At 35.9% G+C, this 26,561-nt stretch overlaps 1 protein-coding gene and 1 long non-coding RNA gene across 2 annotated transcripts in view; one reads left to right on the forward strand and one right to left on the reverse strand.

The window, feature by feature from the left end:
• Positions 1–23,250, reverse strand: part of D830005E20Rik (RIKEN cDNA D830005E20 gene) — a 34,013-nt gene extending 10,763 nt beyond the window's left edge. Inside the window, exon 1 of the long non-coding RNA NR_040657.1 lies at positions 23,083–23,250. This is a non-coding gene — a long non-coding RNA (RIKEN cDNA D830005E20 gene). The remainder of the gene's footprint in view (positions 1–23,082) is intronic.
• Trdn (triadin) overlaps positions 1–26,561 on the forward strand; it is a 393,227-nt gene that overhangs the window by 149,625 nt on the left and 217,041 nt on the right. The window contains exons 10-12 of the mRNA NM_029726.2: positions 748–819; positions 23,968–24,030; positions 24,980–25,033. Coding sequence (NP_084002.2) covers positions 748–819; positions 23,968–24,030; positions 24,980–25,033 — 189 coding nt within the window. The remainder of the gene's footprint in view (positions 1–747; positions 820–23,967; positions 24,031–24,979; positions 25,034–26,561) is intronic.

Here is a 26,561-nt window from a genome sequence, read left to right on the forward strand (position 1 = left end):
AAACCATATATCAGGAGCTTATGAGTTGGCAATTAATAATAAAAACTTCGTGCAAGTAGTTCTTATGGCTTCATGTGATAGTTAATATTTACAGTTAATGGCTTTAATGGTAGTGGTTAGTTAAAGAAATAACCCAGGGTGGTAAATGACTTGTAAACAGTTATGGACTTTGGTGGTTTCACTTGATAATGAGCCCAGGGACTTGAGAAAACCTTTCAAGTTCCTATGAAAGTGAATATATTTTAACTTTGGCTTATTATTTAGTTACCTGCAGGTCATTTATTTTGAGAGAATAAAGGTACCTATTCAATATCAAAAGGCTATTCTTTTATTGCCCTACTATATGATTTGAGAGATTACGTTAAATAAAAAAGTGATAATTTTCTGCAGATCGGAATTCCCCTCAGCATCTATGATTTTAGTTTCCATAACTGAAAACACACATTGAAAATAATTTGCTTTATATGAACACACATATATTTTCTATTAATGCAATCCAATGAAGGTATCTGGCATTGTGTATACATCTGTGAAAAATAGTATGTCCAGGAATAGCACAAAATATGGTAGACTCTGTGAGAGCATCACCCCTAAGATGTCATCTCAGAACCTTTTTTTCACTGCATAACAATATTAATTTATAACTCAGAATTATGAATGATGCATACAGGGATTAGATGTACCTATTTTAGCTCTGGATGTTAAATGTATTAACATTTTTTTCCATCTTCTGCTTTGCATGTACAGGACAAAGCCCAGTTATGCCACCACCATCATTGACACCTTCCAAACCTGCTTTGTCAACAACGGCCCTTGAAGGCAAGTACTTAGTTTTGTGGTGTTTTCTCCCACATAAATATTTCCATTACATATTTTAAAAATGAATCTAGAACAATAAAACAGAATAATAACATTAATAAAATGTCCAATATCTTCTTACACAATTGTATTTATAAGTTAAAGTTTTGTTTTCTTGACATTTCAATTGAATTCTTTCTAGAATATAAAATTTTCTTAGGATGTCCGAGGGTTGAACCCCATCTTCTTGGAGGAAGACCAGTGAACTACTAGGAAACTAACATCAAAAATTATCAAATAATCAGTATGCCTTGCCATCCTAGAGTTTTAACATCACTTAGAAAATATGGCATTTAAAGACTCAGGTGACAGCATCTGAATTTGAGCTCCATATGTTACAAATTATCTAAACTTTGAAATTATTTAAATTGACTTCTCATGAGCGCTGCCTTCTAGATTTTATTAAAATAGCATGGGCAAACTACATGTGTGAAAAGGATACAATCATATTTAGTTTATAAGTGCTGTTGCAACAAGTAGTTATTACCAATTATAATTCTTCAAAATGAGATATTTTTCACAGAAGAAAGTTTATTTTTGCTACAATATGAGAAGGCAGGTCAATAATGGCTAAGGAACCTTAGCAACAGATAGCCAGAGCTCAGAGATTCTCCACCTCCCCCTCCCCCTCCCCCCACCCCTCCCCCTCCCCCCTTGTAAATTAATCCTTTTTACAGTCTAGCTGTTATCCCCCCTCTGGTCTGCCCTCCAACAGTTCCTCATCCCATTGCTCTTTCCCCATCTCCAAGAGAATGTCCCCATCCCATCCCACCCCACCCAGGCAGGCCTCCCTATTCTCTGTGGCCTCAAGTCTCTTGAAGGTTAAGTGCATCTTCTCTCACTGAGTCCAGATCAGGCAGACCTCTGCTGAATAAGTGTTGGGGGCCTCATATCAGCTGGTGTATGGTGCCTGGTTGGTGGCTCAATGTCTGAGAGAACTCAGGGGTCTGGCTTAGTTGAGACTGCTAGTATTCCTATGGGGTTGCCCTCCTCCACACTTTTTACAGCCTTTCTCCAATCCAACCATAGGGATCTCCTACTTCAGTCCATTGGTTGTGTGTAAGTATCTTTTTCTGTCTCAGTCAGCTGCTTATTGGACCTCTCAGAGGACAGCCATGCTAGGCTTCTGTATGTAAGCAAACCACAGTATCAGTAATAGTGTTAGGCCTTAGAGCCACCCCTTGAGATGGGTCACAATTTTGGCCAGTCACTGGAACTACTTTCCCTCAGTCTTTTTTCCATTTTTGTCCCGTTAGTTTTTTTCACACAGGAATAATTCTGGGTCAGACTTTTAGACTCTGGTATGGCAACCCTATCCCTCCACTTGATGCCCAGTCTTTCTTTTTTTTTTTTTTTTTTTCTTTCCTAAATTTTATTACATTTTAAAAGTTAATATATCTTATTTTTTCCTTTTTCTTTTTCTCAACCACAGCTTTTTTTCTTTTTTTTTCCTTTTTTTTTATTATTAGGTATTTTCCTCGTTTACATTTTCAATGCTATCCCAAAGGTCCCCCATACCCACCCCCCCAATCCCCTACCCACCCACTCCCCCTTTTTGGCCCTGGCGTTCCCCTGTACTGGGGCATATAAAGTTTGCAAGTCCAATGGGCCTCTCTTTGCAGTGATGGCCGACTAGGCCATCTTTTGATACATATGCAGCTAAAGACAAGAGCTCCTGGGTACTGGTTAGTTCATATTGTTCCACCTATAGGGTTGCAGTTCCCTTTAGCTCCTTGGGTAATATCTCTAGCTCCTGCATTGGGGGTCGTGTGACCCATACAATAGCTGACTGTGATCATCCACTTCTGTGTTTGCTAGGCCCCGGCATAGTCTTACAAGAGAGAGCTATATCTGGGTCCTTTCAGCAAAATCTTGCTAGTGTATGCAATGGTGTCAGCATTTGGAAGCTGATTATGGGATGGACACTTTACCCTTTCTTAGAAATGGGAACAAAACACCCATGGAAGGAGTTACAGAGACAAAATTTGGAGCTGTGACGAAAGGATGGACCATCTAGTGATTGCCAGATGCCCCGTCTTTCTACTGGAGGTGGACTCTGCAAGTTCCCTCTCCCCACTGCTGGGCATTTCAACTCAAAGGTCCCTTCCCTTTCAGTCCTGAGAATTTTTTGTCTCCCAGGACTTTGGTACATTCTAGAGTGTCCTCCTACCTCCTGTTTCCATTCATTCTGCTGGCCCTCAGGGCTTCATACCTGTTTCTCCACCCAATACCTTATGTTGTTCTCCTTTTACTCTCCCCCTCCCCTCTCTCAACCATGCCCCTCCCTTCATCTGTCCACCATGATTGCAAACAAACAAACATTTAAAACATAGCAAATAAGAGGAGAAAAATTCACTGCAATTAGTTTTGCTAGAGATTTAGTCATATCTTCAAGTCTTATCCATTTGTTACTTTCAGTGATTTTAAAGTAATATATAAATAGGGTAAATTCCAACAATGGGATTTATTTTGAAAATTGTTGGAAATTCACTACTTAATTAAAAAATATCATCCCTCTAGTCTAATTCAGTTTAGAAATATAAAAGCACAAGTAATTAAAGTTAGTACGTGGCTAATGTTTTATGAGAATGCCAATGGAAATCTTTCCCATCAGCTCCTTTCAACCATTCATTTCCTCTATACTGAAAGAGTCTTTGTTTGTGCACAGATATCCCATCCTACTTTCACATTCTGCCCACATGAACTAATAGTTGCTCCATTGGTTCTGATTTCTGTACACAGCCATAACATGCTCATACTTATGACATTTCATCAATGAGGTGGTCTTTATATACAGAGGGAAAGAAATATCAAGAGCCCAGGTTTTGGATTGTGGGGTAGAAGAGACTCTAGCTTACTCCACTCTGTCTGCCCCACCAGTCTCATCTTTATAAATGATGACCACAAAAGACTAACCAAGGAAAACTCTACAAAGCATAGTTCCTTTTGGAGAGGACTTAACTTCGATGTTGTAGGAGATGTTCTGATCATTGCAATATGATACAAGACCTAAGTCCTCATAAAATAGTGTAAACTTAGAAGAATGAGAGCATAGACTGTCCTGGAAGAGCAGGAGAACCTCAGGGAAATCTGCAATCATGTTAGAGCTAAAGAGCTGACATACTTGAGTATGGTACATAGATAATGAAGGGCAGGAAAGTAGAGATAGAAAGAGCTGTATCATAAAAGTCACAGACATAAGAAAGAAAAGAGCATCCTACACAGAACTTAAGAGGTCAGAGTAGGAAGAAAGGAAGGCATTTAAAACGTAAATTGCAGAGTATTTTCTAGGATTGACTTTTATTGTCAATACTTTTTTATTATACCATGTGCCCATGATAAAGTTTTCTCAATCAAGGAATGAAAATGCCTGCTATTTCTATTACTATACATTTTGACTACTTGAGACTCAGTCTCACTTTGCAGTCAAATGTGATTTTTAAACTTGTACTTAACCTCCCTTCCTCACGTCTGGAGTTATAGGCATGATGAACTACAATGCTTGGCTAAAAATAGTCATCATTTTCAACAAATATCTCAGTTTATTCTTTATCTCTGAAAATTTGAGAGTCATTGTTCTATTATATGTATAAAGTATATATCACAACCAACTATCTTATGTCAACTATTAGACATTCTTAGCTCTCTATAAATTGTTTTATCTGTATTTTTATATTTCACATCAAATCTGAATACTTTAGAAAAGGATGCATTTTCCAATTAATAGGAACACAGTAATAAATTTTGGTTATACAAATGTATTTTATTCATTCAATAGAAAGAGTTTAGTTAATGATAGGTATTATTTTCTTAAAACATGGTCTGAAAAGAGCATATGTTATATACTTGAAGCTCCATCCTGACCATGCCATGTTTGTTCTTTGCTCTCATCAATTCATATTTATTTAGACAACATATTTACATGACATGCATTCTATGGTTGGTATTCTGAATTCAGAAGAAGGTAGAATTTGTTGCTAATATGAACAATGAACAAGTGAAGACTTAAAATTTATTTACGCTAATAAAGAAATAGCAGGTAGCAGGATTCGCATTGCTGCCTTCTGTTTGGAGATCTATGCCGAGGTGTTTTTTGTTATAGTGTATACTCTTGACAGTGAAGATTACACTTTTTATTTTTTAATATTTTTTAAAATATGGGGGTATGGGTTTTATGGTTTAGTTTTGCTATTGAGTTTCATTTGGTTTTCTCATACATAAAAAAAAAAAATGTGTTTGGATGGTAGCCTGAATACCTTAACAATTCTCAGAATTGAAGGCTCACACACATAGCCTTAAATGCCTGTAAAAACACATGTGACTTGTGATTTAGTAAGTCTAGATTGGGACCAGAATTTTGTTATCAAACTGTCAAGTGTTGCTGATGTTGTTATTCCAGGAACATGTTTGTGTGTCAAATCATGTGACATGAGCTTATAATGATGCTTTTTTAAAAACTGCATATGCTGTTTTATTAGATATTTTCTTCATTTATATTTCAAATCCTATCCCGAAAGTCCCCGATACCCTCCCCCTGCCCTGCTCCCCAACCCACTCACTCCTGCTTCCACACCCTGACATTCCCCTGTAATGATGCTTTTAATTTAATTGAGTTATCTGAAAACCTTGGCAAATTGACTTATTCAGAGTGCAGTTTGAGTTCTCATTGACTAAACAAACACCAAATAGTTCAAGCTAAATATCCAACTCTCTTGCTATAGAGCCAAATAAATGATGACAGAAAACAGGGAGGGGTCACATGTCTCTTCTGAATTACAATGACCTGTTAGGTTTTATATAAATATTTTGGTTTGGTTATCTAAACAAATTGAATAAATTATAAGTTTCAAATTTTAAGTAAAATTCCAAAGCAAACTGTAAGTCACCAATACATTGATCACAAACTAGGAAACACAAAATGTTTTTGTTTGATTGTTACAATTCATGGCCTAGTGAAAAGTCCTTGAGTATCTTGCTCAGACTCCTGGGATATCCCCAAGTGTTTAGGGAATGCTACAAATCCATTTAAAAGGATAGAACTTCCTACCCTTCTCAGTCCACATAGATCTTTTATTTCCTTTTGTTTTCAGTGTGAATATTCTGTCTTGAGTAAAATATTGTGGTGTCTACTACCGTGTATTTACTCACTCATTTGTCACCTTGTCTCCAGACATTTCTTCTTTGTGAGTGAAAATGTGTAAAGTTTATTCATAGTGATGTATAAGGTTGCCTGACCTACATTGTTATATGCCAGGAGCAGTCTTCCCAAAGCACAGAAGACTGGTAAACTTAAGCAGTAGAAACTTATTTTCTTATAATAGTGGAGTTTTGAATTCTAAGATTAGGAGATCAGCCTGCTATTTTCTATTTCAGAGGAAAATTGACTTCAAAGCATCTTTCTCAGTACTTTGTCTACAATGTAGAGATGAGGCAAGCTTGACTGTCTTTTTCCAGTTTTGGCAGGACTGTTAATTTTGTGCATTTGAACTGATATAGCCATAATCATCTTTCTAAAACACTTTATCTTTTAAAACATTGAGATTTGGTAATTTAGTATGAAAACTTGACAGGCATGATGATGTATTCAATCTGTAACTATGGATAAACTTTCTGATTAGTGAAAACAATTTGAATGTCTACCTCTTGTAATTAGAGTTGCTTAAGTGGTTATAAAAAGCTTTATTTCTAGCATATATATTTTTAGAAACAACATGAATTATGCACTTTTATTATTTATCTGTATATAATTTTCATTGGTGTCATTTAAAACAGTTTATATTGAAGTTAAATGACAACCAAACTTAGAATAATCTTGACTATCATTTTTTATCTTTAAATAAAAGTAAAACAGAGGACTAGAAAAATATTGTAGAACTCAAAATGCAGCCCCCTCCCCTCCAAAAAGGGGAGAAAAATAAAATGTATACTCTTTCTTTCACATGTGAACTTTGGTAGTTCAAGTGAGGTGAGATAATTTACAAAAACTGCCAAGTGACCATGTCCATGCCCAGTGTGAATAGGGCAAGACACAGCTTATAAATCTTAGTATTGTCTTAAATGCAATGGAGTCTAAAGAGTTGGAACTAAATCAGATGATTCAAATTTCCTAACTGAAGGCACTCTTTTATGATAAGATTATTCATAGAGTTGGCTTCAATTAATCTCCTGGCAGAAGTTCATGAAATGACAAGAAGCCAATTCCTTGCCTTTCACTTTGTCACTTGAAAAACTTGGTGTCATTTTAAAAATGGGATCCTGAAGTTCTGTTGTCATAGTTAAAGAATGACTAATTTCACAGTTCAACCCAGGATTCATTGTTATATTTAAGTGAGCATATTAACGGTGTTTCAAGATTGTGGGCCTTTTGCAAATAAGAACTGCTATGTGCGGAGAGCAGGGACCTCTGATAGAGTCTTTTAAAACAGAGAAAGGCCCAAGAAGCACACAATATCCAGCTAGGCTGAGCTCAGTAGCTTTGCCAGGTTTTTCCAATGTGCTGCCTATGACTTCATTAGCACATGTTTAGTATTTATTAATCAAGCTTTTAAAAAAAGATTTATTTAGTATATATAAGTACACTGTAGCTGTCTCCAGACACCAGAAGAGGGCATCAGATCTCATTACAGATGGTTGTGAGCCACCACGTAGTTGCTTGGAATCGAACTCAGATCCACAGAAGAGCAGTCAGTGCCCTTAACTGCTGAGTCATCTCTCCAGCCCAATCAGGCTCTTTTTATTGAAACTGTTTAGACCAATCCTGATCTGTAACTTCCTGAAGTATAAATTGCAAGAAAATGGCTTTATGTGAAAGAGGAAAACTGGCATATAGTCCTGAAGTATACAGTTTGCTTTGTAGAATATGGGTTAATGGTGGAAGTGTAAACTTGTTAATATTTTAATCTTTTTAAAGTAGTACATTTTATAGAGATAGTAGATCATTACATTTGTTCAAGGAGTTTCAAGGAAACAACTTAGAACTTTATATCAAAGAAACCTAAAAGCTTGGAACCTTGTGGGTGAAACTCCACACATCTGTAAAGCTCTTTTTACTACTACTACTACTACTACTACTACTACTACTACTACTACTACTACTAAAAATACATTTTTGTAATCTCATAGCACTTGACAGTATGTTTCTTGTAGCAGGTGCTTGTTATCTGGAGAGTTATTGTAGCTCATGTCTTAGGACACTACTTTAGTGTCTTGAAGTTGTATATTGACTTCCTAGGATTACATTGTTCTCTATGGTTTATATTTTGTACACCTATTTTTTAAATTTTGAATCTTTAAATGCAAAGGGAACCAATTATACTTCTAATTATGTGTTTTCTTTTGTTCTTTATAATATATTGGTATTGGAAATATTTGTTACAATAGATTTAAAATGAATTTACCTACTAATGAATTAAATCATTTTGGTGACTGTAGTCATTTTATATTTAATTCTTGACATTGCTTAACAAGAAATAATTTTAAAATGGACCTAAAATATGATATTGATTTTTATACTCTTTTAAAATAACTTAAGTGTTGTCCACACAGGAGCAGAGAAGCCTATAGATTCAAACGATCACTGTAGTTATTCACAAAATATAAAAGTCAATCCAGAAAAACTCTTTTCCCACTCAGAATAAATTTTGTAATATTATATCTCAGGTGGTGTTATATCTTAGCTTGAGAAATTTCTTACTCTCAAATGTTGTTGAACATTCCTATTAGTCTCTTCTCCAAGGAAAACTATTTCTCTAGAAGTTTCAGCCTTTCTCCATTTTAACAGAATCTATAGTAAATAAGCAGGATAACTTCAGACAAAGTTATTCTGCAATTCTCCAGCCAGTAACAATGATAGAAACTCTGTTTCCTAACATCCTTGCATAAGCAAAATTACAAGATACAATCTCATTCATTTTTTTATTAAATTATACTGGAGTTATTTACTTCTTTTGTTTAACTCAACACAGCTCTATGAAACCTCTTTTTTTTATCATTGATAACTGAAGAATGGAAAGATAACATTACACAAATAATGGGCATTTAATGTGTAATTACCAGGGCATCTACATTGTGGAATAAGTGTTGAAGGAAGGAATTAAACTATACTTGATTTACTTTTGTGTATCTCTTTAAAAGTATATAGTTTGATAGTAACTACAGCAAGAATGATAACTATTAAACATCTACATTATGTCTTGATATAAAATTAGTATTAATTTTGATATTATCACTATAAAAATAGTATAACCTCTGTAACTTGTATGTAGATCCAAAAATAATAGAGAGAAGACGAAAGTTACACAACATCATCTCAGTTCTAGTTTTAATCACTTGCAAGATCTTGACAGAGCAAGTAATATGTTATGACTTTCATATCTTCACTTACGAACTTTGGAAACTGGACTTAAGTGGTACTTGGAGACTGTTTTGGCATTTCTACCCACCCGATCTCTCTCTCTCTCTCTCTCAACTTTTAGCCTAGAGAATCAGTGGAATATAAGTATTTACAATACCAGAAAAATGTGTGACAAGAAAATAGATGTGAGCCGGGTGTGGTGGTGCACACCTTTAATCCCAGCACTTGGGAAGCAGAGGCAGGTGGATTTCTGAGTTCGAGGCCAGCCTGGTCTACAAAGTGAGTTCTAGGACAGCCTTCTTTACAGAGAAACCCTGTCTCTAAAAACCAAATAAAATAAAATAAAATAAAATAAAATAAAATAAAATAAAAAATAGATGTGAAAAAAATAAGAAAATAGTTGTGAAATTTGAACAACTGCATGTTATTATCTTCAGTAAGAGAACACGACCATCAACATGGCAAACGATGAATGTAATAATCTCAATAAACAAGAGAACAAGCAAAGGAATAAATGCCCAGTTATTTCTCTCCCTCTTTTCTTATATGAACTCTTTTTGCTCCTGTGTTTCTCTTGGTATGTCTCTCTGTCTCTCTATATATCTTTCTCTCTCTTTCTCCCTTTGATTTTTGGAGACAAGGTCTTTCTACATCACTTCCTCTGTTTTATTGAGACAAGTTTTCTTTGCATCACCCAGGTTGTCTTGAAATTCACAAGGTAGACCAGCCTGACCTACACTCATAGAGATCCACTTACCTCTAATCCCAGAGAACTGTTATTAAAGGTGTGTACCACCAGTCATTTCTAGGATCAATTGATATCTTGGCAAGAGTCCTGAACTACCTGTATCCAGAGGACTTGGGCATTGGTTGTCATCATACATATAAGAGCCACTGTGGAGTCTGGACATGGAGAGTACAGGAAGTCTTTTCTTTATGTTGGGCAGGAAGTGGAGCTTTTGGAAAATGATATACTATAGGAGTGTGCAAAAAGAGAGATGGTACAGATAGTGGAGTTTACTCAGCACATTTCTTGGAAGAATGCTATGGCAGAATTGGCTGATCAATGTGATCATGACAACATACTTTTAGAGAGCACAGCATTGTTGTTCTGCCTCTTCGCAAACCCTATGTATTAAAAAAATAATAGAAGTTAATGACTTACTTCAGATATTCTCTATGTATTTTTCTAGACAAGCATGTATTTCAAATAACATCATGGAATGAATTATCTCCAAAAAATCATATAAAGTTTAATTGCACATGAACCTTCAAAGTAGGTCAATCACAGGTATAAGTCTTATGAGTAAACAGAGTATACCCTAGGAAGGAAACATGAAGAAAAGTGTTGATTTCATGGTATTCTCCAGAGAAGCAGAACCAAGAATCCTATTGAAAATGTATCTATATAGCACTAAATCTAACATCTGTCTATCTATATGTCTGTCTATCTATATGTCTGTCTGTCTATATGTCTGTCTGTCTATCTATCTATCTATCTATCTACCTATCTATCTACCTATCTATCGATTTAATCTATCAGTCATCTACCATCAACCTAGCTATATATTTATTGAGACACTGATTAATTTTAAGACATTACTTCTTGAAATTGTGAGTGATTGCAAGTTCTAAGTGTACAACACTTCTAGGCAGATTAGGTATACAGGGAAACTTGATGTTAAACATTGAATCTACAAGAGTGTTTCAATAAAATTCCTACTTCAAGAGACTTTAAATGTTTTTTTCAAGACTTTCATTGAACAAGCAGAGACCCATCTCATCCACATTATGAAGATGAATCACTGGGATGAAACCTACTTGGTCAGGATGGATAATTGTTTTGATGTGTTCTTGGATTCAGTTAGCAAGAACTTTATTGAGAATTTTTGCATCAATATTCATAAGGGATATTGGTCTGAAGTTCTCTATCTTTGTGGGGTCATTTTGTGGTTTAGGTATCAGAGTAATTGTGGCTTCATAGAATGAGTTGGGTAGAGTACCTTCTGTTTCTATTTTGTGGAATAGTTTGTGAAGAACTGGGATTAGATCTTCTTTGATGGTCTGATAGAACTCTGCACTAAACCCATCTGGTCCTGGGCTTTTTTTGGTTGGGAGACTATTAATGACTGCTTCTATTTCTTTGGGGGATAGCGGGCTGTTTAGATCATTAACCTGATCTTGATTCAGCTTTGGTACCTGGTATCTGTCTAGAAACTTCTCCATTTCATCCAGGTTCTCCAGTTTTGTTGAGTATAGCCTTTTGTAGAAGGATCTGATGGTGTTTTGGATTTCTTCAGGATCTGTTGTTATGTCTCCCTTTTCATTTCTGATTTTGTTAATTAGAATGCTTTCCCTGTGCCCTCTAGTGAGTCTGGCTAAGGGATTGTCTATCTTGTTGATTTTCTCAAAGAACCAGGTCCTCAATTGGTTGATTTTCTGAATAGTTCTTCTTGTTTCCACTTGGTTGATTTCGCCCCTGAGTTTGATTATTTCCTGCCATCTACTCCTCTTGGGTGAATTTGCTTCCTTTTGTTCTAGAGTTTTTAGGTGTGTTGTCAAGCTGCTAATGTATGCTCTCTCTAGTTTCTTTTTGGAGGCACTCAGAGCTATGAGTTTTCCTCTGAGAAATGCTTTCATTGTGTCCCATAAGTTTGGGTATGAAGTGGCTTCATTTTCATTGAGCTCTAAGAAGTTCTTAATTTCTTTCTTTATTCCTTCCTTGACCAAGGTATCATTGAGAAGAGTGTTGTTCAGTTTCCAAGTGAATGTTGGCTTTCTATTATTTATTTTGTTATTGAAGATCAGCCTTAGTGCATGGTGATCTGATAAGATGCATGGGACAATTTCAATATTTTTGAATCTGTTGAGACCTGTTTTGCATCCTGACCAAGTAGGTTTCATCCCAGGGATGCAGGGATGATTCAATATACGGAAATCCATCAACGTAATCCATTATATAAACAAACTCAAAGACAAAAACCACATGATCATCTCGTTAGATACTGAGAAAGCATTTGACAAAATGCAACACCCATTCATGATAAAAGTCTTGGAAAGATCAGGAATTCAAGGCCCATAACTAAACATGATAAAAGCAATCTACAGCAAACCAGTAGCCAGCATCAAAGTAAATGGTGAGAAGCCTGAAGCAATCCCACTAAAATCAGGGACTAGACAAGGCTGTCCACTCTCTCCATACCTATTCAACATTGTACTTGAAGTCCTAGCCAGAGCAATTAGACCACAAAAGGAGATCAAGGGGATACAAATTGGAAAGGAAGAAGTCAAAATATCACTTTTTGCAGATGATATGATAGTATATATACGTGACCCTAAAAATTCCACCAGAGAACTCCTAAGCCTGATAAACAGCTTCAGTGAAGTAGCTGGATATAAAATTAACTCAAACAAGTCAATGGCCTTTCTCTACACAAAGGACAAACAGGCTGAGAAAGAAATTAGGGAAACAACACCCTTCTCAATAGCCACAAATAATATAAAATACCTAGGCATGACTCTAACTAAGGAAGTGAAAGATCTGTATGACAAGAACTTCAAGTCTCTGAAGAAAGAAATTAAAGAAGATCTCAGAAGATGGAAAAATCTCCCATCCTCATGGATAGGCAGGATCAATATAGTAAAAATGGCTATCTTGCCAAAAGCAATCTACAGATTCAATGCAATCCCTATCAAAATTCCAACTCAATTCTTCAACGAATTAGAAAGGGCAATCGGCAGATTCATCTGGAATAACAAAAAACCTAGGATAGCAAAAGCTCTTCTCAAGGATAAAAGAACCTCTGGTGGAATCACCATGCCTGACCTAAAGCTGTACTACAGAGCATTTGTGATAAAAACTACATGGTACTGGTATAGTGACAGACAAGTAGACCAATGGAACAGAATTGAAGACCCCGAAATGAACCCACACACCTATGGTCACTTGATCTTTGACAAGGGAGCTAAAACCATCCAGTGGAAAAAGGACAGCATTTTCAACAAATGGTGCTGGCACAACTGGCTGTTATCATGTAGAAGATTGCGAAAATGATCCAGTACTATCTCCTTGTACTAAGGTCACATCTAAGTGGATTGAGGAACTCCAAATAAAACCAGAGACACTGAAACTTATAGAGAAGAAAGTAGGGGAAAGCCTCGAAGATATGGGTACAGGGGAAAAATTCCTGAATAGAACAGCAATGGCTTGTGCTGTAAGATCAAGAATCGATAAATGGGACCTCATAAAATTGCAAAGCTTCTGCAAGGCAAAAGACACCGTCAATAAGACAAAAAGACCACCAACAGATTGGGAAAGGATCTTTACCTATCCCAAATCAGACAGGGGACTAATATCCAATATATATAAAGAACTCAAGAAGGTAGACTCCATAAAATCAAATAACCCCATTAAAAATGGGGCTCAGAACTGAACAAAGATTTCTCACCCGAGGAATACTGAATGGCAGAGAAGCACCTGAAAAAATGTTCAAAATCCTTAATCATCAGGGAAATGCAAATCAAAACAACCCTGAGATTCCACCTCACACCAGTGAGAATGGCTAAATTCAAAAATTCAGGTAACAGCAGATGTTGGCGAGGATGTGGAGAAAGAGGAACACTCCTCCATTGTTGGTGGGATTGCAAGCTTGTACAACCACTCTGGAAATCAGTCTGGCGGTTCCTCAGAAAATTGGACATAGTACTACCGGAAGATCCAGCAATACCTCTTCTGGGCATATATCCAGAAGATGCCCCAACCGGTAAGAAGGACACATGCTCTACTATGTTCATAGCAGCCTTATTTATAATAGTAGGAAGCCGGAAAGAACCCAGATGCCCCTCAACAGAGGAATGGATACAGAAAATGTGGTACATTTACACAATGGAGTACTACTCAGCTATTAAAAAGAATGAATTTATAAAATTCCTAGCCAAATGGATGGACCTGGAGGGCATCGTCCTGAGTGAGGTAACCCAATCACAAAGGAACTCTCACAATATGTACTCACTGATAAGTGGATATTAGCCCAGAAACTTAGGATACCCAAGATATAAGATATAATTTGCTAAAAACATTAAACTCAAGAGAACGAAGACCAAAGAGTGGACACTTTGCCCCTTCTTGGAATGGGAAGCAGAACACCCATGGAGGGAGTTGCAGAGACAGGGTTTGGAGGGTGACGAAGGGATGGACCATCTGGTGATTGCCATGTCCGGGGATCCATCCCGTGATCGGCTTCCGGGCGCTGACACCATTGCATACACTGGCAGGATTTTGCTGAAAGGACCCAGATATAGCTGTCTCTTGTGAGACTATGCCAGGGCCTAGCAAACACAGAAGTGGATGCTCACAGTCAGCTATTGAATGGACCACAGGGCTCCCAATGGAGGAACTAGAGAAAGCACCCAAGGAACTAAAGGGAACTGCAACCCTATAGGTGGAACAACAATATGAACTAACCAGTACCCTGGAGCTCTTTTCTCTAGCTGCATATGTATCAAGAGATAGCCTAGTCGGCCATCACTGGAAAGAGAGGCCCATTGGACTTGCAAACTTTATATGCCCCAGTACAGGGGAACGCCAGGGCCAAAAAGGGGGAGTGGGTGGGTAGGGGAGTGGGGTGGGTGGGTATGGGGGACTTTTGGTATAGCATTGGAAATGTAAATGAGCTAAATACCTAATAAAAAAATGAAAAAAAAAAAGAAGATGAATCACTTTTCCCAGTTTACTAATTCAACATTACCATCATAGAAAGCAATAGATTGGCTCTTAGCTTTGCTAAAATAATACATCTGACTAACCATTGTGAGCATCATCAGAAGGCTGAAATCTGAGGAAGGCTATGAATAGTACTCAGAAAGATATTTGCCTAATATACACAGAGCCTTGTGTGCATATCCAACATCATAATACTAAGTGAAACGAAGATACAGAAAAAGAAAGGGAAAAATAAAACTCAAAGAAAAAGTTAAGGATAAAATTTTGTGAAGGAAGAAAAGTTACAATAGTTACAAGTGCTGCAGAAATGGATAGAACAAACACAAAACACAAGTCCTTACTAGGAGATGATGTAACCTACACTTGACTCGAAGTTTGCCTCTCCCACATATACTTGAGGGCACAGAAAGGAGTGAACTGAAGGTCCAAATTTAACACTGGTTTGTTATATTAACTTCTCAGTGTCTACTATGGGGATAGTGATGATTTTAAACTAAATTATATTGAAAGTCTGTTCCATCCTGAAACTTTTATTGTTTATTGCACCTCACCTCTCCCTTTCACTATGAAGCAATCTGTGGGCTACTGAGTACTACCAAAGAGAATGAATCTTATCATCTGACAAGTAAACCTTCAGATGGGCCTACAGACATACCTGTGTGAAATGTCTTTGACTAATAATTTATGTTTGCAGTTTCAGCCTGCGGTTAGTACATGGAGTCCTGGGACATATAAGAAAACAAGCTGAGAATGAATAAGCTAGTAAGCAGCATTTCTCCCATGTTCTCTTCTTGAGGTCTAGACTCTAGGTTCCTGAGTTCAGTTCCCAACCTGACTTACATGAGGATAAACTGTGACCTGAAAGCTATAGGAAGTAATAAATTATTTTCTCCTTAAATCAATTTTGGTTAGTGTTTGGTCATAGAAAACAAACAAAATAAAAACAAAACAAAACAAAAAAACTCCCATAGGACAGATAGTTTTTATTAAAAAAATGAATATAATTTTCTAGGCATTTATTTCTGTAGAATTCAGATTTCAAACTTTTGGTCTAACAAATTTTACTCATAAAACTTATGAGGAAAGATATCGATTTTTTAATGTCCTTATTGGCATATACAATAAAAGATAAGGCATGTGTTTGCTATTTGTATTAGTTTAATATAAATGCTTTTTTCTATTATGTAAACAGGTGGTAGATGATTTTATTTTTCCTTGATGATCAAGGAGAAAAGTGGCACTACCTTTGAAATTATTTCTGTTCTGGGAAAATAGAATAAAGAAGCTTGGAGCTGTTTACACAGTGAAAAATACAGGGCATTTCAGCTAAGGGGGAATGTTTGACACTACTCGAACAAATCTTATGTCCAGAGGGTAAAGATATAAATTTATAATCCTACTCAAGCATACTTACATTATATGAGATGTTGAAGGTTATGTAGCTTATAAGTAAAATGGAGTTGAACTTGACATACTAAGACATACTATAACATGAAAATTTGAGTTCTTACAATAGGCTTTCAATTCTCGACTTTAAGAAGTAATATCCATTATGTGAATTTTTTAAAAATTGAAAGGCTTCAATTACAAACTAGTCTTATAAATATGACCAACCTACTGGTACTGTTTGGTAATTCTACAGTCAATTCTATTGTATTGGAAATAACTATTGAATCTCTAATATATTTGAATAAATCAAATCCAAAGTTTTCAGGGTTCTATTGATAAAACTGACAATATCTGTGAATTTTTACTTTTAGTTATAACCAACTTTAACCCTTAAAAGCAACACATTAGTGATGAGAAGGAAAAACTGAAAATTTTAATGCATCTTGGTGTTCTTAAGATTTCAAACACAATGAAGGACATTCACAGTCCACATGCAAGTACAGGAAAATGTAGAAGAACATATAAGGAAATTCAGAAAAAGTAATCTCATTTAGGTGACATGATGGTGAAAATGAAACACTGTTAGGAAAGTATGTTGTGTTTATTTTTCATTTTCTAACAAAAGAACAAAACAGCATCAATGTTTACAACACATCTTGTGGAAGTAATGATTCTGCATAAAACCTAAACTGTTTAAAAAGAGAATCTCAGAATAACAGCATTATGAAGCAAATAAAAAAGGAACTAACAGACATTATAGTGTTGCTTGATAAAATATATGCAGTTCTACTGGCAGCTATGTGTTTTGGAACAAATCAAACAAATTTTAATTGAGCATTTTCCTTTTTATATTTAAAACCCATAAGGGGAGTGTAAAATTTAGGGCGTCACTTTCCATACCCAGTTTCTTTTATTGACTCATAATTGTCTACAAACAAACAAACAAACAAATGTGGAAACTTTCATTTTTATAATTACAACACATCCAATATTATTACAATCAGTTATTTAAAAGCTCTCTATAATTTTAAAATGTTTAGGAAATATCTTTTTATTTTAAAAATTACGTTTTTAATGATATTTTGTGAACTAAACTATTTGAAATTATTCTTCCCCTTGAATTCTTCTTGTATTAAATTTTCAGTTATGAAAAACAATTTTCTTTTACAAGCAGCCAGAAACTTTGGTTTTGTTCTCAAATCCAGACACTATTGGATATGCCAGAAAGATTTCGCTGACAGGACCCTGATATAGCTCTCCCTTGTGAGGCTATGCCAGTGCCTGGAAAATACAGAAGTGGATTCTCATAGTCATCTATTGGATGGAACACAGGGCCCCTAATGAAGGTGCTAGAGAAAGTACCCAAGGAGCTAAAGGGGTCTGCAACCCTATAGGAGGAACAACAATATGAACTAACCAGTATCCCCCAGAGTTGTGTCTCTAGTTGCATATGTAGCAGAGGATGGCCTATTTGGCCATCAATGCAAGGAGAGGCCCTTGGACTTGCGAAGATCATATGCCCCAGTACAGGGAAAGTGGGAGTGGGTGGGTTGGAGATCAGGGTGGGGGGAGGGTAGAGGGGGCTTTGGGGTTAGCATTTGAAATGTAAATGAAGAAAATATCTAATAAAAAAGAAAACAAATTTTTTATTATGTCAACGATTTTTCATTGAGATAGAACAAAAATACAAGTTAGATAACAAAGGAAGTATAAGATAACACTTTTTCTCAACCCTTTGCCTCTGCAAGTGTGCAAGGGCAATGAAAAATTTTACTTTCCATATTACAAGGCACAAAAGGCAGTTGATGCTCATCCTTAGATTCATATCTGTACTCTTTCATTTAAATACATTTTGAAACCCGTGAAAGCTTTCTTGAGCCCAAGTATATGCTAATGTACACAAGATCATCTACTTTTTTCCCTTAATGGAGTTTCATGTCATCTCGGGGTTATCTTGATTCTAATCAAAACTACAACATTTTTACTTTTCCTTAATCATAAGACAGGTAATTAATTGAGACTCCTTTATTCAATACTTTGGAGGCTCAAAGAAGAAACATGTCATGATATCATGAACAAAATTGGGTATGTAGTCCATGAGAATTAGAGCTCCCTGCTTGTAGCTTGAACACACAATACATCACGGCACATCTTCAGTTCTGCAGAGGTGTGAACTGTAAGGCTTGAAATATTCAGGCGATGGCAAGGCTCCACAAAGCACCCAGCCTCAGGATAATGTTTTCTTTTTTTACTCAGTCTTCCTGGGCTGAGCCTCTGACCTTTTCTCTCAAAGGCCTTAATGTCACAGTGAACTTTCTCTTCTCAATTTGATTCTCACATCAGGAGTCAAAGCTTTTAAAAAATTCCTGGTCCTTGCAGCTGGCTTAGCATAGACTAAAGTTTTGTTGATTTCAGTGACTAAATTGTGTAGCTAAAAGTCTCTGAGTAGTCACTGGAAACTGTTAAGGAATTACAGCTTGGTAGTTAATTGTTAATAGCTAATAATGAGAACTGATTTCCCTGGATAACTCAGCCACCACTAAAGAAAAGTGAAGGCAAAATAATGGACTAGAGTTCTAAAAAGCCAGCCTCGTTATGGAAGAGAAGCGAAGCCCTCAACAGAAAGACCCTTGGTGTCACAGTAAAAATTACATTGCAAAGTAATGGCTTTCATTATGTTGCATAACATTTCCTTCATTGAAAAGCCCCACATAAAATTGAGAGGAAAATTTATTGGTGAACAACAACAAAAGAACCTTTTTACCGATTTTTCTCCTAAGGTTTCCCTATCATTTCATCACATAATCCAGTGGAGCATTTGACACCACCAAGCAGCAAAGAACTTATTAGCTTATTGTACTATCGTAGTCTATGTTACTGTGAGAAGAAAAATTCTTAGACTAAGCCATGCTATTTCACCAAATGTGCTACAGTAGAGCTCTTGCCCTGAGTATTTCACTCTCCCTGCCTTCACTCTTTCGCTGTTTTCTACATATCTAGTATGCTCCTGTTTCAGTGTCTTGGCAGGAATGTTCCGTTTTGTGAAGATAACCAAAGTTTTTCTATAGATTTCTTAATATTGCCTATTATGAATGATTTACCCATGTCTAACCTTAATAAAAACAAAACAATACTTTCTTCCACCTTCTGATTCCCTAATCTGCTAAAAGAAGTGCCATACTCCAGTTTGGAGGTCAAATTGGTGCATGTTGGAAGAGTTATCTTTAAAGAATTGCCTAGTGAAATGGCTATAGGAATGTCTGTGAGACTTTTTTTTTTTTTTTTTTTGGTTACTGATTGATATAAAAGAACCCAACACAGTGTGAGTGGTACAATCTCTAGGCAGGTGGGCCTGGGTTTTGTAAAACTAAAACAGATGAACATGAACTTGGAAGCAAATTAAGAAGCAGTTTCCCAGTAGTCCATACTTAAGTTCCTACCGTGTATTTTCTCAATGCTGGATTATAACTTGTAAGATAAATAAACACTTCCCTCTCCCAAGTTGTATTTACATGTGGTTTTATCACAGTAATATTAACACAAACTAGGATACTATGGTTTTTTTTTCAATTATTTCTAATCAACTTCACTGTCTAACATTTTATACATGTACATCTTAAGCACATAAAATGGATCTTTCTCTTATTTTAAAACTTTGTGAAGTATAGACACTATATTATGGCTATTTACAACTCTAAAGATTTTTGAAATAATCTATTCCCAATAAAAGTGGTTACTAAGTGAAAGATCATATGAATTCCGTTTAGATTAAGGAATGAAATAGTGGTACATTTAAATACATTCCAGCCATCTCCCTAAAACTTATGGTTGAAGATGGAAGGGCTACCATTCCTCAACAGTTGCATCAGAGAATGAGCAATTATTGACATTTCCTTTTTTTGTTATCTACACAGTATGGGGTAAGAAATTATCAGAGTCCTTGGACTGAATTCTGTTCTTGACCTTATCTGGTTTGTGATGTTGGACATCTGTTTTGACACTTTAAATTTCAGTTCCTCTCTATATAAATGGTAGCTAACAAACCATAACCAAGCAACATCCAGAAATTTTTTCTTCATTGTAACACAGCTGTGTTGTAAGCAGATCTGCCTCTACATGTACACACTTTTTCTTGAAGTTTTGCAAGAAAACTTATTCTAGACACATGTTCCTTGGATGCAAAGAGATAAATAATTTGCACTTATGGAAATCAGTAGAACTCACACCTAAAAAAATACTAAAGATAATATGTACTCACATTTTTATTATTTGCCAAATGTAGTAAATGCTGGTTACTATTTTATTGTACTTTTAATAACTACTTTGTTCCAGACACTTTAGTCTAATTATCTCTATACCTCACAGAAAAAAATAAGTAAAAATTAAATTGGTACAGCTTGTTAGCTGCCTAATTTAGTATGTCAAAGCAGATGTTTAACATTGCCCACATAGAAAAGATCAGGAACAAAATTTATACTAAGGATGCACATGCATTGTTTCTTATCCTACACTCTATAGATAACAATGGGAAGGTTTAATAATGATCATATAATTGGCCTCATCTCATTTTTACTCTATTTTCCAAAGTCATGAAATGTGATGGGTTGCAGGCCAATTTCTACCACCCCAAAGAAACAATGTGTCAGTGAAGTGGAATGCTGGAATGTGGTGTCATGGAACAACTGGGACCTGATTTAACTGGCAACAAAAATACACCAACACTGGCCCCATAGAAATGAAAAGTATTCCTCTGCTATGTAGAGTTAGGATAAGCTCCATAGTACGAAGACTTGGAGACAACAAAACAAAAGGCCCAATTAGACCTACTTGCATTTGTTTCTTAGTTTTGTTGGAAACAGAGTTTTAGAAAGCCTTACAACTATAATTAACTGTTGTGTGCTTTCTGGTTTTGAGAAGTCATATAAACATTTAAAGGGAAGAGAAAAGCACAGAGTAAGGACTTAGGAAGTAAAAATTAAGACTTCTCATTTTTCTTTCATTGATATTATTTTATGCAGAAGCTAATAACATTTTTCTTGGGTCAGAGCTTTAGGTTTTAGCCAAGATTCCTTCATGAAAAAGCCATCATTTTTGGGCTTTGTACAATTTTGTCAGAGAAGGACAATGTGCTGATAAGTCCAGCTGCTTCACACGTGTTTAATTGCTAACTGACTGAATCCAATATCATTAAAGGCTATAACCCTTCTCCAAGTGTTGCAAACAAAACAGCAAGCACATTAGCAGACAAGGCTGCTGAAATGTCTAAGTGAATGCACAGTCACTTGAGAAGAGAATTGTTGAACATTAAGGGAGAAAGTTTCCAAATAAGGAGAGTTTTCATAAAAGAAACATAGGTTATTTATATGCCTGAGTAATGCATAATTAAATTCCTATGTCATTTATAAATGAGAAATTTAATTTCGTTGGTACTGATCACCTACAGAACACAGAGAACATTGCTGGAAAAACACAAAATCTTTAAAGGCTGATGTTTTAAGTAAAATTCTCTATGAATACGGTAAGTCCCATAATGACAGCTTAAAGTTCTAATTCATAAAAACATTATTAGTAAAGTACATTGTTTATACCTACTTTTTTGTGGACCTCTACGCTTATTCCTGATTCTCACTGCTTATGGCTATAATCACATGCAGAGTGTATAATGGAAACATTAATTCAATGTGAAATTTTCAAGAATACTGTATTGCCATTATAAAACCCCAGCTATATTAAGTCAAAGCATGGGATTCATTGTACAAGAATATTCTCTTTTAAAAACTTGAAAAGAAGGACTTACATCTCACAGCCTCAAGTATTTATTTTAACTGTGAAGTTCAATGTGCCATTAAATAATTGGCACAGATTTTCCGATGAAATATTTATTCCTCTCCAGTAGAAAACTTTGATCCAGCTACTAACATAATTATATAGCAACTGTGGCATTATAAGTATGGTCCTAGAAATATTTGCAAGTACTCATATGTAGTTCGGGCCTTTCTGATTCATGATACCAAATGATGGTGTTTAGCATTTTCAATGACCTGGCATTTTTGTTTACTTAGAAAGATGGAAAATGCCATTACATATAATTTCTCCCAGTAAACTAACTGAATATATTAATACTCTAAAATATCTTTATTTAATTTTTAAAATATATTTTGCTTAGGCCTAAACCTTGTAGAAAAGAACAAAGTGAATTTCAGCAGTCTTACCTCTGACTCTGGAATGATAAAAATTTACTTTCTGGACTTTCTCCTTCAGACTGAGCAAGCTGCAGACACATTTAGACAAAGTGAGAAAGTGTCTCCTTACAGTGCTAGATTTTCTCAGGGAGTAGTAGAAAGGGGCTGTTTATAAATTATGCTTCTAGCACAAAAAGAAAGTGTTAGATTTGATCTTGTACGTAAAAAAGCTCTATACCTAAGGGGATGAATTAATTCCTGTATTTAATTAGATTCAGTTCTTAGTAGACAACTTAAGCATTCACATTAGAATTTCACATTGGATATTCTCAGCATGGTAAAAAAAAATCTCACAATAGTTCTAGCAAATGAAAGACTTAGAGGGCATTAGTCTGGGAAAGTGACAAATGGCAGAGAAATGGTATTTCAAATATAGAATAAAAATTTCTATGAATTGAAGATAAAAGTTTCTAACAATAAAAGTTCATATTACTGCTTCAGGTCAAAAATCACTGACTTTTCTATTAAGCTATTAGATATAAGCACTTGTTATTATTATTCTAAATGACTAGACTTACCAGAAAAAAATGCCCATGGAGTCCAAGCTTATAGCTAGGCAGCACTTGACTATCTTTCTTGGCTCTAGTCATACCATGGCATGCTCAGATATCTGAAAGAGGAATCGTCCAGGAAACTTCATGGAACCATACATGATTTTGCATAGCATTCAGACATACTACAACCTTGGTGTACCCAAGAACTCTACTTTATAAAACTGTTCAGAAAGGGTATTGAAGGTAACATTCCTGCCACACTGCCACATGAATGTCACCAGGTCCAAATATCTGTTGACAAGAGCCAGAGATAAAAAAGAAAAAAAATTAACTCAAAATAGAATGGTGGAGCACAGTAGTTCTTAACCTTGCTAGTGCTGTGACCTTTTATAGCAGTTGCTCATGTTGTGGTAACCACCAACCATAGAATTATTTTTGTTATGACTTCATAACCGTATTTGCTACTATTATGAATTATAATGTAAATCTCTACATTTTTTTTCTGATGGTCTTAGGTGACCCCTGTGAAAGGGTCATTCAGTACTTCAAAGGGGTTATGACCCATAGGCTGACAACTTCTGGGCTAACTCATTATTTGTAATAAAATAGTCATACAAAGTAGACTATTTAGTATACTTTTAATATTGTTTGTAAGAAATTTACCCAGAACTGAGCAAGACAATGTACAAAGTTCCTGATAGCACTATCCATCTTTGAGAGGGTTACTGTCATTCTTTAAATGGGGAAAAGGTGGTATTAACCACAAGGTTGCCTAGGACAGAACCCACTCAGCAGTAATCCTTTCTGTCAACCGGCTTCATCCTTCCTGTCTTTCCATAATGGGCATATTTGCAATTTCTTCTCCAGAAAAAGAAAAAGAAAAAGAAAAAGGGAAAGAAAAAGAAAGAGAAAAAGAAAAAGAAGAGAAGAAGAAAATGGAGAAGAAAGATACTTCTGATACAAAAAAGAAAGGTAAGGATTAGAAAATCTATCTAACACCTAAATCAAACAGTCCTAATTGATAGTGTTGCTGGGAAAGCAACTGTTTTCTAGAAAGGGATTCATTTGTTTGATTGTCACTGTTAGTCAAAATACTCAATATTTTTAAATGTTCCAAATTGGATTTGAAGGAAACATGTAAAATCCTTTATTTCTGTATTCATTTAAAAATTGAAATTTGTCTGTTTAGCTCAGGCTGATCATGAGTCTCATGCCTCAGAAACATGAAATTTCAAGGCTGTGACAAGTCATCTGGCATCTTAACATCTGTTAAAATACTACTGTGATATTCTGCATTTTGCAGTATACATACATACATATATACATAGACAGAGAGAAAGTGAGAAAGAGTAGGGAGTAGGTATGTGGAGTGTAGGTGTACATGTGACTAATAAAGATTATTATTTAGTTTATTCAATTTTATTAAAACTGTCAAGATGTCAAATTATTTTATACTGTGAGAAGAGTACATGGAATAGTTTGCTATACCATTCTTATTCTTATTCCTCTCTTGACACTTGTTGATTCATATTAATCTATTATTACCAAGATGTGTTCAGAAATTTCAAAATTCCAAATATATATCTGTGACCCAAACCAGAAGGAACACTTAATTCATTACTTTTAATATATTTGAGTTTATTCAGTAATTGTACAGCATTTGTTCTGCATTTAATATCTCTACCTTTGTTAAAGACTTGTTTTCCTTATCAAATTAAATCCCTTTATAGATAGACAGGAATCCTAAGCTTTCGGTGTGTTTAGAAGGTTCTAGTACAGAACCCACTTATTTAGGATTTTGGCTTAGACTTACAGTTTTCTTGGCAAAGTAAACTGGTCACTATAATGGTAGTCATTTGTTCTCTGAAACATATAAGAATGAATTAGTTAGAGGCTTATAATCTTCTTATTTTATCTGCAGAAAAAGAAGTCAAAAAGAAAAGTGAAGAAACTACCATTGATGGGAAAGGCAAAGGTACTGTTCTTTTCTTTGCTTCCCCCTGTCACCTTCCAAAATTTAGTTCATGAATAATATTAGTGCATCAATATGCAGCTTGAATATCGGTATTCACATCTATCCATGTGTAGCATGTCAAAACAGAAGTGTGGTAGAAACTTAAATCTACAGGAAGAACATTATTCAAGGCTATTTGTGATATGGCTGGGTCTTCAGGTAGAACTATTTTCAATTTTCTCTGGATCTGACAGATTGTTTTCCAAAGTTGTTTTCCCAACTTGCAGTCCTGTCAGCAATGGAGGACTATTCCTATTTCTCCACATCCTCATTAGCATCTGCCGTCACCTGTGTTTTCTGATCTTAGTCATTCTGATTGGTGTGAAGTGGAATTTAAGGGTCATTTGAGGATTTTAAGGATTTGAGCATTTCTTAGCCATTTGAGATTCCTCAGTTAAGAATTCTCTGTTTAGTCCTGTACCCCCCTCCTTTTTTTATTTGATTATTGAGTTCTTTGGATATTTTGGATATTAGCCCTCTATCAGATGTAGGGTTGGTAAAGATCTTTTCTCAATTCTGGGTTACTGTTTTCTCCTATTGACAGTATCCTTTGCCTTATAGAAGCTTTTCAATTTTATGAGGTCCCATTTGACAATCATTGATCTTATAGTATGAGCTATTGGTGTTGTGTTAAGGAAATGTAGAGACCACCTTTAGTATATAGGCATGGCCCCCAGCTGAGGGATTGGGCTGCCCATCCATCTCCAAGTTTTTAACCCATAAATGTTCTTGTCCAAAAGAAAGACAGGGACAAAAAAATAGAGCAGAGTCTGAAGGAATGGCCATCCAGGGACCTCCCCACCTGGGGATCCTTCTTGTCTGCAGACAATAAACCCAGATATTATTGCTGTTGCCAACCTTGTTGACAGGAACCTGGTGTGGCTGTTCCCTGGAAGTTTCTGCCAGCACTAACCAAAACAGATGAGGATGCTTAGAGCCAGTCATCAGACTGAGCTCAGGGATCACAGTGTGGGAGCTAGGGAAGGACTAAAGGAGCAGAGGGGGATTGCAACACCATAGGAAGAATAATGTCCACTGGCAGACCACCCAGGGCTCCTAGGGACTAGACCACCAACACAGGAGTGTACAGAGAAGGCTCTATGCCTCCAGATACATATATAGCCGAGGATGGACTTGCCTGACATTAATGGGAGGGGAGGCCCTTGGTTCTGTGGAGGTTTGATGCTCCAGTGTAGGGGAATGCTAGAATTGTGGGGCAGGAGTGAATGGGTAGGTGGAGGAGCATCCTCATTGAGGCAAAGAGGAAGGGAGGGAGGGCAGATGTGGTGTGAGTGTATATGTGTAGGCATCACCCGGAAGGGGGGGGGTATCATTTTAGATGTAAAAAAAATGAAATGATTAATTAACAAAAAAGAAGTTGATGATTCAACTGTTGCACAGCTTAGATTTCTGCATTTAGTTTTGATTTTATGGTATACAAACATAAGCACTGGTTTCTATTCATATAGGACATACATATATATGGAAA

The sequence above is a fragment of the Mus musculus genome, chromosome 10 (genome assembly GCF_000001635.26).
Source record: "Mus musculus strain C57BL/6J chromosome 10, GRCm38.p6 C57BL/6J".
Taxonomy (NCBI): domain Eukaryota; kingdom Metazoa; phylum Chordata; class Mammalia; order Rodentia; family Muridae; genus Mus; species Mus musculus.